This window comes from Ovis canadensis, chromosome 20 (genome assembly GCF_042477335.2).
Source record: "Ovis canadensis isolate MfBH-ARS-UI-01 breed Bighorn chromosome 20, ARS-UI_OviCan_v2, whole genome shotgun sequence".
In the NCBI taxonomy this organism is placed as follows: Eukaryota; Metazoa; Chordata; class Mammalia; order Artiodactyla; family Bovidae; genus Ovis; species Ovis canadensis.
Genome location: NC_091264.1, coordinates 18,825,941 through 18,844,672, shown reverse-complemented (window position 1 = coordinate 18,844,672; position 18,732 = coordinate 18,825,941). Strand labels below are relative to the sequence as shown.

Below are 18,732 nucleotides of genomic sequence, written 5' to 3'. Positions count from 1 at the left end.
GACGTCTGATCCTAACCACTTCCAAACCCCCTCTGGGACCTGACTGTCCCCGCCCCGACCAGGCACCTGGCCTCCACCTCTACCCAACCCCACCCGCGGGCACGCTGAGACCCCTTTCTCCAGCTGCTCTCCTGTCTGGCTCCAGCTCTACCCCCAAATACTTGCCTGGCAACCCCCATCTCCCCTAAGTCTTGCCACAAATCTCCCTCCCCTGTCTGACCCTTCTCTGATGATCCTATTAACCCTGAAGGAGGGCCCCAACCCCACACTCCCCACCCATACCCAACTCAACTCAGTAGGAAGTCGGCCTCCCAGCACCCACAGAATGCAGATGGTTACTGCCTGCCCAGTCATCCTCTGCCCCGCAGGCAAGCACCAGGATGGGATTCATTCTGCTCATGACTGACAAAAGAGCTGGCACCCAGGGGCTGAGAAAAGATCACGCCAGTCATCAAATGAACAGGGCCGAGGAGCTGTGGGGCAGCTCATCCTGAAAAGTCTGATCCGAGACATCAGCAGAGAACAGGCTCACCAGTCCTGGTCCCCACCCTGTCTGTAACAACACCTGCCGCGTGGCAGACATATGCAAGGACTTCTCTCTCAGTGACTTTTCTCCCACAAGTGATATCTTCCACACGTGAGTTATAGTCACAGGACGTCTCCATCTGGTAGGTTGGACAGGTGTAATTATACCTATAGGTCACCTGGTCCGTCCTTCCCTCTGACAGATAAGGGGAGACAGACTGCAGGTGGGGAAGCAGCGAGCCCAGGACGCGTGGCACAGACAGAGAGCTAGCCCCAGAGCCCTGTGCTCCCGAGCCTCTGGGCCATCTCTCCGCTCTGCCAGGAGAGCAGGAATTTCTGAAGTTCCTCAGGTTCCCATCTTCTCAGCAGTAAAACGTGCAGAAGGGCAAACATCATACTGTGGCCAAAAACAAGGGTTTCCTGAGCAGCACCTGTGTGTCTGGTCCACCCTGGTATTTTTCACTCCTTGGGTAGAGTTCCTACCCTTTCCTGACTCCTCTGTAACTGACTCACAAGGTTCCTTTAGGAAATCGTTACATTTTTCATTTTAAGAGGCAATTACAGTCAGGTTTTGAAATAACCTCTTGAAATTGTGATGTAATGAACACCCCCACTCTTCTTCTGGTTTACTTTCTAATTCCTGTAACAGCAAAGCTTCTCAGAGAGCACTCTGTTCCCAAGACGCCAAAGACAAAGGCTCAGAGGCAAACAGCAGAATCACAAACGTTTCTGAAACCCACCAAAAGCCAAACAAACACTCTTTAAAAACAGCTTTCAAACGCCCCCTTGGCTCCTGGAACAGCATTCACATCAGCTCTGACTTCCTGCGTGCAGTGAGCTTTTTCACTCTTCTCCTCCACAGCACCTTCACCAAAACAGCCAAGCTGAGGTCTGCAGAGGACGCGCATGAACGCAAGAGGACACAGCAGGCACAAACTGGAGTTCAGCAGAGGGCCTCACAGCCTAGGCTTAAACCCAGACTCCATCCCTCGCTAGCATCGTGACCTGGCCAAGCCAGCTCATCCTGTAAGTTACTTTTCCCATCTGTTGCTGTTCAGTCGCTAAGTTGTGTCCAACTCTTTCGCAACCCCATGGACTACAGAAGCCAGGTTTACTGTGTCCATGGGATTCCCCAAGCATTCCCAAGTATTCCAGGAATACTGGAGTGGGTTGCCATTTCCTTCTCCAGGGGATTGTCCCAACCCAGGGATCAAACCCAGGTCTCCTGCACTGGCAGGTGGATTCTTTACCACTGAGCCTCCAGGGAAGCCTTCCCCATCTGTAAAATGAGAAGAGTAATAATATTAACAATAATAAGCTAATCACCACTATAATTATATTCTCATTTTACAGAGTGGTGGAGAGGATGAAAGGGACAAAGGGATGAGTCAAGCTGGGAAGAGCTCTGAAGCTTGCCTGGACCACTGTCGCCGCTCTATGAATGCTAGCTATTATTGTTATTGCTGTTAATTCCTTACAACTCTGCTTTACAGAGAAGAACCCCACATCTAATGAGGTAGTTCTCATTGCTTTTGACTTATTTACAATTCTCAGCACAACTTATTCTGACATAATGATGAGCCTAGAAAAAAAGGACTTTACTCTCAAGGGTCCCTGAACTCTGAAGCGACAACTCTCATGCTAAGTTCTTCCTAGCTTTATAGATAGACCCCAAAAGAGACTCTAACAATATCCTGTTTGAAACAACGCACCTTCATCTTCTGGTACTGCTGGTTCAGGTTCTCCTCGGTGGTGCCGACATGCCCGTCGACATCCGTGTCCAACAGGTTACCATTAAATTCGTCCTCTTCTCCCATCATTGACTTGCTATCACCCTCTTGAAAGTGCGTCCCGTTCTGCTCAATGATCTGTTTCGGCTCCATCGCTGCCCGTCCTGAGTCTCTGTCGACATTTGCCAACCAGTCCAAGAGGTTTTCGATTTTGGTTTTGCTCTCTTCCAGCTGCTTCGCAGCCACAACCTGGGCAGGAAAGGTCACAATAGGTAACCTTGAACATGGGCCGAGGCATGGGTATTTAGACATTCTGAAAGCAAATAGTAAGATCACTAAAAAATCAGAGTGGGGAAACAAACCAGACCCATGCTGAAAACTCAACATGATGAAATTAAGTCTTACAGCAACTGGTAGTTACTCTGAAGTTTCCATTGTTCTTAAAATACATTCCAAAATTATAACTGATGAGACCTCACACATCTCACAAGTAGAAAGTTCCACAATCCCACTTAGATTTTTTTTTAAAAAGTCCAACAAAGCCTACACACTACTGTATGTAAAAGAAATTAAGCTACAAGAAGGGAATCCCCTGGCAGTCCAGAGATTAGGACTCAATACTTTCACTGCCGAGGACACAGGTTTGATGCCTTATCAGAGAACTGTGCGAGCTGCGAGGCCCAAAAAAGAGCTACAAGGATATATGGTCCAGCACAGGGAATACAGCCAATATTATATAATAACTACATATTGAATATAACCTTTAAAAGCTGTGAACCACTATGTTGTACATCTGTAACTTCTAAAATATTGCACATCAACTTTGATAAAAAAAAAATTTTAAGTTCAGCAAGGCCAATTCTTCAAATCTGGTCAATTACATACATGAAAAGCCAAAATTCTAGTCTCTGTGCTAATCATCGCTTTGACCTCCTGACAGCAGGTAACACATAAAGGCCCTGGAGAGCCTCGTCATTCTCAACGAAGCCGCAGGAGCGGGCACCACACATCTGGATAAGGACCTTTTCCGTTTCCTCTCGGATTGCTGTCGTCACAACCTTGTCCAGCTCTTTCTTTGACTGTTCCGCCTTTACAGTCAGCTGCTCACATTTCATCTTAGCTTCGTTCAGTTTCTGTTCAATCACAGCCTTATCTTCTCGTGACAGCTTTTCACCACTCTCTTTTAAGAAATTCTCTGTGTTTTTCACTATTTCTGCCAATGCCTGCGCACTTCCTTGCATATCTTTCTGTAATTCCTTTTAACACAGAAGAAAAAAAAATTTAGTAAATTAGTAAACCTATTTAATTCTTTCAAAACCATCATTCTGAAAGTGGGGGTAGGTGTGGGCAGAGGAGAACACATACAACGCATACAGGTTGATAAAGCATATTCAACACCATGTTCATCTGAATGGTTTTATTTAAGTCATGATATTTAATGTAATTTGAAACCTCAAAGAACATTAAAGAAAGGTATCAGATTTGCAGGGTTAATAAATGGATGTGGTTTGTAAAACATTGAAAACAAATATTTAGTATATAATCTTTACAAATTTGTACACATCAGATTTGTTTACATTATGTGAGTACATCATAAAAGTTTTTAAATACATGTTAATATTATCAATTGTTTCTAAACATTAATTCTTTAACATCTATCTACTGCTCAGAATAAAAACAAATAATTCCCTAAATTATGAGCTAAGTTGTTCCTAAGATAATTTCCAAACAAAGACAATTTTTTCTTCTAAATGCCAGAGTTCTATAAAATATAATGTTTGCTTCTTTGCCCTGGCTGCTAGGAAGCTCAGAGTAAGATCTCTCAACTAATATAGCTTTCCTCTCATTAGATTTCTCTATGTAATTCTTCCTCCTTTTTCACCCATTATAATTTCATTCTCTACACTGGGAGGGATTGGGGGCAGGAGGAGAAGGGGACGACGGAGGATGAGATGGCTAGATGGCATCACCGACTCGATGGACGTGAGTCTGAGTGAACTCCGGGAGTTGGTGATGGACAGGGAGGCCTGGCATGCTGCGATTCATGGGGTCGCAAAGAGTCGGACACGACTGAGTGACTGAACTGAACTGAAATTGTACTATGTTTAAGTCTTCATGTTATTTTCCTTAAATTATGATTTAAGGCGCCCCAAATTTTTCTGGGAAGTATCTGAATTGAAAGAGACAGTGTTTAGTTGTCCTAGCATCACCAAGTGAAGAGGCTTTTTCTCCTTGTATATTCTTGCCTCCTTCATCATAACTAATTGACTCTAAGTGTGTGGGTCTATTTCGAGACTCTATTCTGCCCCGTTGATTTCTGTGTCTGTTTTGTGCCAATGCCGTCTCGCTTTATGGCAATAGCTTTGCAGGACAGTTTGAAACCCAGAAGCAAGATAACTCTAGCTGTGTTCTTTTTCAAGATTGCTTTGGCTGTTCAAGGTCTTTTGTAGTTCCAAATAAACTTTAGGATTATTTGCTGTAGTTCTGTGAAAAATGTCATGGGTACTCTGATAGGGATCACACCGAATCTATAGATTTCTTTGGGTGGTATGGACAATGTTTACAATGTTAATTCTTCTAATCTATGAATACTATGGAAAAATACATAAAATATAAAAATATATTGTACAGCACAGGGAATATAGCCAACATATTAATTTTAAATGGAGTGTAATCTGTTAAATGTTGAGTCACTGTGTTCTGCGTCTGAAGCTAATATACTACTGTAATCAACTATACTTTAAAATAAATAAATATATATACATATATATATTTTAAAAAGAGATACTTTTCACTGAGCCACTACCATACGGCATTAACTGCTGGTCCCCTAACATACAATATTTAACTCTGACGGTAACGCAGCAGTGGAAATGTGAGCAACCAAGTCAGCGAGGCTCTGAGAGCTTGAGTTACAAATCTGATAACATAGAGTCTGGGAGCAGAACCAGGAACTATCTCACAGCGAAGAGAATGTTCCTTCTCCTGACACCAAAATAAACCTTTCTTTATCTGTTACTATTGCTTGTTCCTTGAAGGGAAAGAAAAAAAATCTCAGAGAACAATGAAAGGAATAAAATGAACCTAAGAAAGACCAAGAACCCAAACTCATGGACATGTCTCCTGATTTGTGAGTGACTGGTCTTCAGTGGATCCAGATTCTAACTCATCATACAAGGTTTTCTCCCACCTATCAAACTTCCTATATATATGTCTCCTTCATTCAACATCTCACCAAAACAGAGTCAAGAAAATTCCCTGGCTTGCTGGAGTTTGAAAAACAACTTTTAGTATCAAGTTTCAAGTTCAGATCTAGGGGTGCCTTGGGTGCACCCTGCCTCTGAAAAGGTAAAGGGATGACTACTTTCCAGTAGCCCCAACTGCTTTCCAAATACCAGTAATCCAACTCAACACGGACTCGACCCACGAACGCAAAGCTAGATTCTACCTCTTGCTTGGACTGGTACTTCTTTAACTCAGCCGTGCCGTCTCCAATCACGAAGGCTTCCTGGTGACCGATGAGGCGGTTTTCGGTTTGGGTGAGAAGGTCACAAATGCCCTGCAGTTTCTCTTTGTACTCCTGCTGACGCTCGGCCACCAGCTGAAGGAAGGAAAACCACAGCCTCGTGAACTGGTCCCTAGCTCACCGCCGTCATAGCTGTTTACCACAACACATTTTGCAAGTTTCGTCTACATAAGCGTCCCTACGTATGCTGTAAACACGATAGCAGTGGGGTGCACACTGAGCAAGTGACACAGAACACGAGAGCGTGGCTCATGCACGGGGGGGAAGGCCACGCTTTGATGACACCGCTCAACAGAACACTGGCCACACATATGTGTAAGAGGTGGAGCTTCCGACGGACGGGAAGAAACATCCCATTTTCTGAAGCTCTTGAAACCTGCGACACACACAATTAATTCTGCAAAAGGATATCAAAACAGAAGTTAGTTGTGATCAGCCTGTGAGCATATATTCGTTATGTGTAGACAGGACATCATGCTGGAGACCACGCTTGTGCTTCCAGAGGAGATCGAAGGAGCTTTGCACGAGGGCTTGTGCCTTTATCACTGGGGCCAATTCGGGCCCCACCTCTACGCACTGTTCCTACTGAATGGACCACCCCAAACAATTCATCACGTCATCCTGAGAGATTAATCGAGCCAGCGCTTGCATCTTTCGTCTTCCTATTAAATTCACTCTACCCGTTCACAGCCATGGGTCAGGCTGACTAGGAGCCTGACGCATGCCGGGCAATGTCCGAAGAGTTTCAATTCTTTCTTCCATTGATGCCCACGATACTACTGGGTAAGCACTGCTACAATCTCCAATCTCCCAGTGAGAAAACCGGCTTAGTGACTGGCCCTGGGTCCCCACAGTGGGTGAGTGCTATAAACAGGGAGCAAGCTCAGGCAGCCTGGCTCCAGAGCCCAGTCCCATTTGCTGGGCCACCCTTAACCTTCACTCTCCATATGTTCATCAATTTATCCCTGGACATTTCTCCGTGCATACACATTTCTTCCTCCTAGGGATAAAAAATTACAACTCTCCCCTAAAAGCAGTAGTTTGAGGGAGTCATGAAAACTAAAAGCCTTCTTAGGACCAAAAATACCTTTATATATTGTGGAATTGCTACATCATACCCTGTCCATTCACTGCCATTCCAGAAAACCCTTCCTGTCTTTTCCTGCCCACAGCCCCTGGGGTCTACATTACAGGTTTCGCACTGAAGCATAAAGCCAAGAATTTCGACTCCACAAATAAAGGCAGACCTTCTGAAGATCGAGATCTTGTTCTAGCTGTAACTGAGCCTCTAAATGTTCCACCTGGGCAGTTACTGAGTCCTGCATGTCAAGGAAACCCTTCTGAGTTGTGTTTAAGAGCCTTAATAGCTGTCTGCTTTGGGTGGGAGACAGATCTTGGGCGTGTTCAGAGATGAAGAACTGCACGTCAAAGGCGGCGCTCTCCAGCTGCGTCTTGGTGTGTCCGAGGTCTTTCAACACATTCTGTGAACAAAGTAGCACTAGTTACGAACAGCAAGTTAAGCCATAATAGAAAGTTTCTGTCAACAGTAACACTTATTACAAAATACAGGGGCTTCCCAGGTGGCGCTGCTGCTGCTAAGTCACTTCAGTCGTGTCCGACTCTGTGCGACCCCATAGACGGCAGCCCACCAGGTTCCCCCATTCCTGGGATTCTCCAGGCAAGAACACTGGAGTGGGTTGCCATTTCCTTCTCCAATGCATGAAAAATGAAAAGTGAAAGTGAAGTCGCTCAGTCGTGTCTGACCCTCAGCGACCTCATGGACTGCAGCCCTCCAGGCTCCTCCATCCATGGGATTTTCCAGGCAAGAATACTGGAGTGGGGTGCCATTGCCTTCTCCGTAGGTGGCGCTAGTGGTAAAGAACCCGGCTGCCAATGCAAGACATAATGAGACTTGGGTTCAATCCCTGGGTCTGGAAGATTCCTTGGAGGAGGGAATAGGAACCCACTCCAGTATTCTTGCCTGGAGAATCCCATGGACAGAGGAGCCTGCCAGAGGAGTCCATGGGATCTCAAACAGCTGGACACAACTGAGCGACTAACACACACACACACTTTATCTTACTGATTTTGACACTTGCCTTGAGAAACTCCAAGCTTTGTTTTATGAGTTCAGCATCTCTAACTGTCACGATCTCCACATCCTTCACAGATTTGCTCGTCTCCAATATCCAACGTGAGAATGACTGAAGTTTCTGCAGAAACTCTTCATGGGAAACGGCTAGTTTAGACTAGAAAATAAAAATTTCACGTTCATTTTTATCTTTCCCCACATTTTAAATTCCTACAAATAATGATCCTGTGTTAAGGGCTTAACAAATTAAGAACAAATATTTCGTCTTATGACTAAATTTTCAAACCCTCAATTTTCTCCCAAAGGCTAGATGTGACTTAGCGCGAGACACGCCGGTACCTACCACCTCGGAATCGATCGCCAGCGTGATGTGGTTCATTCTTTCTGAAGATGCGGCCTGGAGGGACGAGAGGGCCGTCTGCAGGCTCTGGAGGCTCACACTCAGGTCCTCGAGGGGTCCCCTGGGGAAGTCACCTGGCACAGACTTTACAAATTCCTCTGCCAGGGTCATGTCTTTTCTTAAAATCACACCAATTGGAGCCAATCCCAATTCAAATGTCTGCAAAAAAAAAAATACGTATCTCGTATCTACTTAGTGAGAAACACAAGTATAACTAACACTCAAAATAGACAAGTACTTTTCTTAATTTTCCAAATTAACATTAGCTGACCACCCTCCATAACCATCAGCAGATGACTCTTACCTCCAACCGTTTCAACTGGTCTCTCAAAGTTTCTAGACTGCCATCCCGGGAGTCCTGGCTGCCGAAGGGGGGCTTCATGTCTTGAAGCAAAGCCAAATACTCACACATCTTTGATCTGTGCTGTAAACACTGCTGTAGCTCCTTGGAAAACTGAAGATAAATGTGGACATTTCATTCAATCAGCTCTGTGCAGATTTTTCAAGCAAATAAAATATATGTGATTATTCCCAAATGCTCCACGCAGCTACTTGCTTATAAAATGGAAAGTCCACTTACTCGCTCCACCGAGCTGTCTCCAGAAGCCAAGTCTTCTGACTCTGAAATACATTCCAAACGGCCTGGGGACGCAGCACACAGCTCCTTCAGCCTCCCATCTCTTGACAAAGTTGGTGCACAGACAGGAGAGTTTTCTGGGCCACTCTCTTTCACACTTTGTAAATTTAGGGAACAGGGGTTTCCTCCCTTGCTGTTGAATTCTTCAAGGATGTGTGGCTCCTCACCCGGCACCTCAGGAGCTGTAGGTGATTTCTGATTCAAGTCTCTACGCTGTCCTCCCTTCTCCGAATATCCGTCAGGAAGCAGCCTGCAGAATACATCTTCAAGCTGCAGAGGAAGAAGTTCAGATGTCCCACCCTTTTCCTCCAGATCACACTGCATCTGAGTTAATTCTTTCATCAGTTCAAAAGCTCCTATAACTTTCTGGCTATACTGATTTTGCTTAAGTATATCGAGGAGCAATTCAGACTTGAGGTTTGCAGTGCAGAGCAGATCCTCTCTGTTCTCAGCTTTTAATTCTGGTGAGTTTTTGGTGCGGGAAATGCCACAGCCACTGGTGTTAGAGTTGCTGGGCACACCAGGTGTTTCATTCACCAACTGTGATGAGCTAACTCTTTTCATTAAGGTCTGAATTAGAGTGTTAGCATCTGCACAGGCTGAAGGTTTTCCAAGCTCTTGAGGAGTCACACGACCTTCTTTCAAATTACCTTTTAAGGTGTCCGTGAAATCCTCTACCAGGACCTGAGATAGTTCAGCGACCTGCACCTTGCTGCCCTGGGCTCCTGGAGATGGGGCTGGTTCCTGCCCTTTCTGCTGCTCAATCACCTCTTTCTCGCTGTTAATTTCTAAGGATGAGCAGTCAGTGCTTAAACCCTTACTGGAGTTATTTCTTCTACCATCTGCACAGAGGTCTGACTGCACAAAATCCATGTGTTTTCCAAGGCCTTCCGCATTTCCAAGAGGGAAGCCTGAAGGCATGCTTTCATCTCCTGCTGGTGTGAACTTGGGGATTCCTGATCTGCTTTCTTCAGCAGCAAGGTCTTTCTGTTGGCCCATCTCCTTTGCAGGTGCGTCTTCTTGGGCAAGAGCTGCGTGCTCGTCTGCACTATTAACTCCTAACTGTAAATGCTCTTTCCTGTGAGGGGAAGCGACTGGAATACAGCTTGGGGTATCTTCACCTGGTTTCAGTACACCCTTTGCTTTTACATCTTTAGCACAATGCTTTAAGTAAGTATCAAGCTCATCTCCAGGTCCATCGGTGAGTGGATCTGTCTCAATCCTTGTAAACCCTTCGGACAAGGTCCTGTCTGAAGTCGTGCCATCACTGATCACTTGGGAAACTGATGAGTCAAATATTTCTTCCAGATTCTCAAACTGAAAGGGACTTCTGCTAACTGCTGTTGGTAGGTTCTGTGGTTCATCTTTAAGAGCTACTGTTGTGTTTTTAGGGCTTCCTTCCTGACTGCGTTCTTCCCTGTGTGTGGTTTGTGGGACTGGAAACAGACTATTAGCTAAATCAAGACTCTCCCTTGTACTTTTACTGGGCAAAAGTTTAGAATATCTACTATCGTCTAAGGGACCTTCTATGAGAACTTCTTTACCTGCACACAGTTCAGGAACTGTTGCTTCATCTTCTATTTGTATATTGCTTTTGTCAGCTCTCCTTTTAATTAGATCCCTTCCACTGCCTGGAGGATCGTTATCAGCTACAGACATTGTGAATGACAAATGGCTCTCCTCTGCAGGTTTTCCTGTTAAACTGGGCTCAGAACAAATGATTTCATCAGAAGAGGAGTCACCACGAAGTGTCACATTCTCACAATATGGATTTCCACCTTTCACAGAGTCAGCAGATCCTGGCTGAATCAGCTCAAGCCCTGTGTTCTTTAGGTGGCCTTCGAGTTCAGAGGCTGAACTGGCACTAGTATTAGGTAAGGCACCAACAGGGCTAAAGGTGTTTTCTGATTCGGTGTCTTTCATGATAGGCAGTAATTCATCCTGAAGGACCATCTCATGATTCAACAGATCTCCTATGCTTTTTCCAACAACCTCATCTGTATCTTCCAGAAAGCGGTTTATTTCAGGACCTAAGCTACTTTTGCTACTTGATTCTGGCCATAAAACATTCACACACTGCTGTTTTTGTGAAGAATTATGATGGTGCTTTTGAGTCGGGAGAATCGTTTTATTGTTCCTTTGACTTGCACGGCTGTTTTCCATTTCAGGAGCAGCGGCAACACACCCGGGGACGACCACGGCCGCAGCAGCACCATGGCCCACGTGCTCCGCGCCCTCCCCTCCCGCGCAGTCTCCAGCATCAGCGCCACCATCATCATCCTGCTCCTTATGGCCAGACACAGAATCCTCGTAACTGTCTTTGCTTTGCACAGAATCTAAACGATCAGGAGCAGATTCAAATCCTTGTCCAGTCACACAGTCTTTTTCTCTCCCTTCCCAGCAGCCAGCGTCCTCAGATTCTACCCCCGTCCTGAAGTTCTCTTTTCCTCCCTCAGTTTCATAGTCAGTCAGTGAGTCAGACTCATCATCTTCAAGGTCATCTGTGCTGTCCTTTTCTGATACACTTTCCATCAACGGTCCACTCACTTCATAGGACCCAAGTGAATTTAACTGGATTTCTTCACCAGAACCGAACTCTGCCTTCTCAGCACCTATGAGAAAATCCTGCAGAGACTGTGCTTCTCCCCTCACACCTAAGCTACCAGCCAGCCCTGCCTGGGTCCCCACAGCATGTTCATCCTCTTTAGAAACATCATAGAAAACCTCTCCAGGAGGAGCGGCCCAGTCGTCTTCCTCTGGCAGCGAGTCATAGTCCTCGGGCTGCAGACAATCGCAGTCGTCACCTTCAAGGAGCAGGGAATCGTGGTCGTCATCTTCAAACAAGGGTGTGTCATAGAAGTCAGCGTCGCTGTCTGTGTCTGTGTCACCGTCCCGGTCGTCCAGCAGGGACGTTTCATAGTCGCCAGCACTGGCGCCGACAGTTCCTTCAAGAGATGGGGTATGGGTGGGAGCCAGGCCGACACAATGACCACCAACCCTTGCGGTCGGGGCACCTGAGGACCCTTCCACTGTGGACTCACTTTGCTCATCTTCGGGTTCCTGCTGAGAAGTAGCAAGCGCGTTTCCATCTTCACCGCAAGTATCTGAACTAAATCCATCACTCTGACACTCTACCTGAGGATTACTACAACCAACATTAAAAGATTTCTCTTCAGCCTGTTCTCCCTTTAAACTGATGTTAATAGCTGCAATTCCCAGAAACTGGTCTTGAAATTTTTCTCTTATCCTTTGACCTGATGACTCAGTTTGGTCACTGAATGGCAATGTAGAGGTTTCACATTTCTTTCCATTACTGTCTGTACCGTGTACATCGTGAAAACTTCCCTGCTCGGTCCTCAGTTTATCATGACTTAACAAGGCACTCAGCCTGGGGGAATAGTCAAAGAGAGTTGAATCCCTGCTAATATTATCTTCATTTTCTGTTTCATTTAAATCATAGGCTCTACTAGCTTTTGATTTTATCATAGGATTTGTTATCAAATCACTTGCAAACTTCTGAAGGTTTTTAGAATGATTACATTCATCTGCATGTTCCTCTGTTTCCAGTTGACTTTGATTTTCACCATTTTCAAGTCTATTTTCAGAGTCTTGTCTGGGCAGGCTAACATCAGCAAGTCCAAGCTGTGTAAAGTGTGATCTGGAACTGGGAACATACACACTGGGTGATTTCTTAACTTTGAGATCAGTTGCGATTACATCTGCCAGGTTTTCCGACAGCCAAAATTCACTCCTGATAACATTAGTTTCCAATTCCTGAAACTCTTCGTCTATGCTATTTTCAGGGGTTTCTTTATGTTCAGGTTCTCTCTGATGACATTTATCAAAACTACTTGGTGAAGCTGGACTTTCACCCATTTCTCTACTTGCAGTGTTATTCAGAGATACACCAGGGAGTCTTAAGACATCAAAACATTCTTCGATGGGTGTGTCCTTGTCAATTTCTGCACCACAGCCTTCCAGGAGCATCCCAACAGCCTCATTCAAGTCTCCATCATATAGCAAAAGCCTCTGCCCAGTGTTTGCATCCATATAGCTATTTATCATCAAATAAGAAAGGAACAATTTTTTAGTTTGCTCTGAGCTCTGAGTTGCCATTGGCTCTTCTCCATCAAAAGCATCCTCGTCTAGCCTATAATCGTGGATCATAGACGGTTGGAATTTACAAAAAGAGAGCCATCTTCTGGCATTTTTACAAGCTTCTAAATCTCCCAAGTTTGGCATTTTATCGGGCAGTGTTATACTTTTTAAAATCAATGCTGTGTGATTATCTATAATTCCGAGTTGCGTGGCAACCTCCAAATCAATGACTTGACAAGTTTCTGGGATGTAAAGAGCAGCGATTTTCTGCCTCCCTTCCAGGATCTTGGAGGCCAATTCGTTGGTGATCAGCTCCTGCTGCAGAGAAGAGGATGCAGGGAAGATTTCCCCAGAGTGAGGCCAGATGAGGCCCACGTAGCCTCGCTGAGCCTCAAGGACCAGAAGGGCACTGCTGGACGGGATCAGATTGCACTGGACTGCCTCGTCGACAGTCAGACGCTTGGCGGGGTTGCAGTGGATGATCCCTCCTGTCTCCACCTGGTAGGTGAGGATGCTGTTCGCAGTGTCTCTGTCCATCACTCCCTCTGCCACAGCTTCTTCGACAGTCAGCCTCCGACCAGACTTGGAATTGATCAGACCTCCCGAAAGCAGCTGGGCGCCCAGTAACCTGAACATGGTCTCACGGTCTATGAGGCCTTCATGTGCTGCCCTTAAAATGCTCACATTTCGGCCGCATTTCAATGTTATTCTGCCTCCTTCCTGCGGCCTCACAGGCAGAAGCCGCATCCCTGAGTCTTCCTGCAAAACACTTCTTTGCATGATATCTATTAAAGACACCTTCTCAGAGGTGGAGGGGTCGATAAGGTCTTTGCACAGACTCTGCCTTTCCAGGATTTTAGAAAATAAGGCTGAGGAAACCAGGTGCTGCTGGAAAGCCTTCTGCAAGGTCAGCTGTTCTCCTGTGGCTGGAATAACCAGCGAGCCCGTGGAAAGCAGGATCTCAAGCACTCTGATGGCCATGGACTCTGAGATCACACCTTCAGCCAGGGCATCCAGCACCGGAACCCTGGTGGACGATACAGCAGAGATAATCTCCTTCATTTCATCGAGTTCTTGGAGTTGGCTCAGAACTTGCTCATCGATAAGGCCGTGACTCTGGGCATCTTTGAGGTTAAAGCATGTTCTTAATTCTGGTGAAATGAGCCCAGAAATCATGAGCTGGGTCTCAAGCAACCGAATCCCCGTGTCATAATCAAGGAGGCCTCTCAGCACTGACTGAAAGACAGAAAGGACTTCCCCTGTGCTCTGATCGACGGTGCCCGCGATGACTTTATCCAGCTGAAAGGAAAGGGCAAAAGTCTCAGTGGCTGACACAGAGCGAGCAGAGCGTCAAGAAATTTAGTTTGCAGTTTTGTTTTTTTTTTTTTAATCAAAAAAGACACTTTAGCATAAAAATCCTCTACTTACCGAGGTGTGGCAAGGCTGTGAGTGTTAGGCAGCTCAAATGCACAAGTGATCTAAGTCAGTGATCTATCGAGAGCACAGGATGTGATAAAGCTTTGAAAACGACATGCATCTGTGAATTGAAAACTTCATATTGTGGACATCAACAGGTTAGTGAGGACATGAAAAAGATGAGGGTGAGGAGACAGGACACACACCTGAAAGGCAAACCATGCTCTCTGCAACCCAATAAGATTAGTCTCCTGACATGGGAGAGTTTCAAACCCCCATGCTATTGATGTTTACAGCATACGGACTTCTTCAGACAGCCAAAAACCCACAAGCCAGAAAAAATTGCTATGTACCCTCAAAATGCGACAAATAGTGTGCAAAGTACTCCAGGGAGTAAGAGAATTGAATATAAAAATAACTTTTTGAATTCTGAATATTGTGTTGAATATTGAGTATTGTCAAGTCTTGAAAGTTCAAGGATAGGCCAAATTGTAAGTAATTTTTGTTATGTTTTGAAGATGCTAGAGGATCCTTACTAAGACATATGGCCCAATATTTCTCAAACAGATCTCCTGGCTATCTCTGAAAGGCAGACAAACCCCTTAATATTCCAGTGGCACCTTTAGAGATGACTCATAGACTATTTTATATCATCACATTTATATATTAAAATACCTACTGTAGCAGCAGCAGAATGACTTTGAAAGAGAAGAGTTAGAAAAATGAATGATTCTTTTCTTTAACCATGCAAGGCAGAGATTAAGATGTCACAGAAACTGATGATAGCAGGTGAAAGGTTGCATTTAATAACCAACATGGAAATCTCCAAGTACTTACACAAACCCCACCCATGTTTCTTCCACATACACAACTCAAGATCATTTCTTTGTCATTGACATATATTTCTACAACCATGCGGTTAGACTGAGAGTCTTGAAACAGCCTCGCGTTCTAAATAAATAACATTACCTTCTCCTCTACCTTTATGTCTCCTAAGGTTTGTGACTGTTGCAGTTGCTTCAGAGATTCACTAAAGAATAAATTATAACTTTCTTGGAGAGTTTTCACTTGTTTTTCCAATTCATTTCTTTCTTCATCAGTCATTCTAAAATAACCAGAAAGTAGGAAATGAAGAATATAAGTCTGCAAGTGATAATTATGACATACTAGGTGCAATGATTTCATAAAGAAAAATACTTTTCTAAATTACTATTGGCTCATAAAATATAATGTAAAAATCAATAATATATCAATGCTATAATATAATAAAAAATAACATAATCTCATACACAGATGGCTCAGGTCTAGAGTGGCTATATATGTAAATTAAGGATGGCCTTTATAAAGAACCAAAGGCAACAGTACAGACTAATAATATATCAGCATCTCTCTGCTGCTGCTGCTGCTGCTAAGTCGCTTCAGTCATGTCCGACTCTGTGCGACCCCAGAGAGGGCAGCCCACCAGGCTCCGCTGTCCCTGGGGTTCTCCAGGCAAGAACACTGGAGTGGGTTGCCACTTCCTTCTCCAATGCATGAAAGTGAAAAGTGAAAGTGAAGTCGCTCAGTCGTGCCCGACTTAGCGACCCCATGGACCACAGCCCACCAGGCTCCTCCGTCCATGGGATTTTCCAGGCAAGAGTACTAGAGTGGATTGCCATTGCCGTCTCCGCAGCATCTCTCTAGCATATGCAAACTTCTAAAACAACAATCGCTGTTTTCCAACAGAGGGAAAAGGAAAGATATTCCCATTTGAATGCAGAGTTCCAAAGAATAGTAAGAAGAGATAAGAAAGCCTTCCTCAGTGATCAATCCAAAGAAATAGAGGAAAATAACAGAATGGGAAAGACTAGAGATCTCTTCAAGAAAATCAGAGATACCAAGGGAACATTTCATGCAAAGATGGGCTCAATAAAGGACAGAAATGGTATGGACCTAACAGACGCAGAAGATATTAAGAAGAGGTGGCAAGAATACACAGAAGAACTGTACAAAAAAGATCTTCATGACCCAGATAATCATGATGGTGTGATCACTCATCTAGAGCCAGACATCCTGGAACGTGAAGTCAAGTGGGCCTTAGAAAGCATCACTACGAACAAAACTAGTGGAGATGATGGAATTCCAGTGGAGCTATTTCAAATCCTGAAAGATGATGCTGTGAAAGTGCTGCACTCAATATGCCAGCAAATTTGGAAAACTCAGCAGTGGCCACAGGACTGGAAAAGGTCAGTTTTCATTCCAATCCCAAAGAAAGGCAATGCCAAAGAATGCTCAACTACTGCACAATTGCACTCATCTCATGCTACTAAAGTAATGCTCAAAATTCTGCAAGCCAGGCTACTGCAATAGGTGAACTGTGAACTTCCGGATGTTTAACCTGGTTTTCGAAAAGGCAGAGGAACCAGAGATCAAATTGCCAACATCTGCTGCATTATCAGAAAAGCAAGAGAGTTCCAGAAAAACATCTATTTCTGCTTTATTGACTATGCCAAAGCCTTTAATTATGTGGATCACAATAAACTGTGGAAAATTCTGAAAGAGATGGGAATACCAGACCACCTGGCCTGCCTCTTGAGAAACCTATATGCAGGTCAGGAAGCAACAGTTAGAACTGGACATGGAGCAACAGACTGGTTCCAAATAGGAAGAGGGGTACATCAAGGCTGTATATTGTCACCCTGCTTATTTAACTTATATGCAGAGTACATCATGAGAAACACTAGGCTGGAAGAAGCACAAGCTGGACTCAAGACTGCAAGGAGAAATATCGATAACCTCAGATATGCAAATGACACCACCCTTATGGCAGAAAGGGAAGAGGAACTAAAAAGCCTCTTGATGAGAGCGAAAGAAGAGAGTGAAAAAGTTGGCTTAAAGCTCAACATTCAGAAAATGAAGATCATGGCATCCGGTCCCATCACGTCATGGGAAATAGATGGGGAAACAGTGGAAAGAGTGGCTGACTTTGTATTTTGGGGCTCCAAAATCACTGCAGATGTTGACTGCAGCCATGAAATTAAAAGACACTTACCCCTTGGAAGGAAAGTTATAACCAACCTAGATAGCATATTGAAAAGCAGAGACATTGCTTTGCCAACAAAGGTCCGTCTAGATAAGGCTATGGTTTTTCTAGTGGTCATGTATGGACGTGAAGAGTTGGACTGTGAAGAAAGCTGAGCACCGAAGAATTGATGCTTTTGAACTGTGGTGTTGGAGAAGACTCTTGAGAGTCCCCTGGACTGCAAGGAGATCCAACCAGTCCATTCTGAAGGAGATCAGTCCTGGGTGTTCACTGGAAGGACTGATGCTGAAATTCCAATACTTTGTCCACCTCATGCGAAGAGTTGATTCACTGGAAAAGACCCTGATGCTGGGAGGGACTGGGGGCAGGAGGAGGAGAGGACAACAGAGGATGAGATGGCTGGATGGCATCACTGACTCGATGGACGTGAGTCTGAGTGAACTCCGGGAGTTGGTGATGGACAGGGAGGCCTGGCGTGCTGCGATTCATGGGGTCGCAAAGAGTCAGACACGACTGAGCGACTGAGCTAAACTGAACAGAGGGAAAGATCACGTTGTTAGTTCCAACATGGAAAAGGGACAGGTAATGTGTCATGACTCAAGATGAAACTTGTTCAAGCAGAAAGGTGAATAAAAATGAAATTCATAAGGAAATTAACCCAAATCACTAAGGTACAAAATCATTCTAGATTAATTCTGATGACAGCCAAAGAAGGGTTTAAGAAAAGGGCAGATTCCATCCCTTCCTGAGGCTAAAATATATGAAAGGCCTCAAAACAAGGACCAAACCATTAGAAATCTCACTGCCGAAGGTCTCAGCTAAGGAAATAAAGAACACATTTATACATATTTTCCAAAAAGCAGGCCTTAGAGAGTAAGTACTACTTAGAATCAGGACTTGGCTTGGAATCTTTACAACTAGCTAGCAACTCATCCTTAACTCTGAGCCTGTTTTTTTTTTCATCAGCAATATATGGAGATAATAAGTATATTTCAGAATTTTGGTAAAGACTGAGAGTCAAGAAAAGTGACAATTAAATCACTTTATAATCATAAGTTATTAACTAAACTTGTGACTGAGTTCCATTTTTAAACCCTCCACTAAAATTTAACATCCTCTACTTTGCTGAGCATTTTGAAGACCACTTTGCTACTGTGAATAAAAGGCTTAAAACCAACATACTTGTCTCCATGTTTAGCCAGAAAGAGCTGCATGCCTTGTAGTGCTTCAGATAACTGTTCCTTCTTGACTGAAATTTCCTCACTGGAAATCTGCAAGGGAGAGAA

General features: G+C 44.5%; 1 protein-coding gene across 10 annotated transcripts in view; it reads right to left on the bottom strand.

The window, feature by feature from the left end:
- The window catches only part of DST (dystonin), a 525,807-nt gene that overhangs the window by 140,557 nt on the left and 366,518 nt on the right, over nt 1–18,732 (bottom strand). For 6 of the 10 annotated variants that reach the window (XM_069564068.1, XM_069564071.1, XM_069564073.1 and 3 more), the window contains 10 exons: nt 18,629–18,717; nt 15,394–15,529; nt 8,854–14,307; nt 8,578–8,727; nt 8,217–8,432; nt 7,881–8,030; nt 7,029–7,262; nt 5,704–5,856; nt 3,278–3,511; nt 2,238–2,504 (listed from right to left, as the gene is read on the bottom strand). In XM_069564068.1, coding sequence (XP_069420169.1) covers nt 2,238–2,504; nt 3,278–3,511; nt 5,704–5,856; nt 7,029–7,262; nt 7,881–8,030; nt 8,217–8,432; nt 8,578–8,727; nt 8,854–14,307; nt 15,394–15,529; nt 18,629–18,717 — 7,083 coding nt within the window. The remainder of the gene's footprint in view (nt 1–2,237; nt 2,505–3,277; nt 3,512–5,703; nt 5,857–7,028; nt 7,263–7,880; nt 8,031–8,216; nt 8,433–8,577; nt 8,728–8,853; nt 14,308–15,393; nt 15,530–18,628; nt 18,718–18,732) is intronic. The other 4 variants (XM_069564074.1, XM_069564077.1, XM_069564075.1 and 1 more) reach the window with 1 other exon arrangement.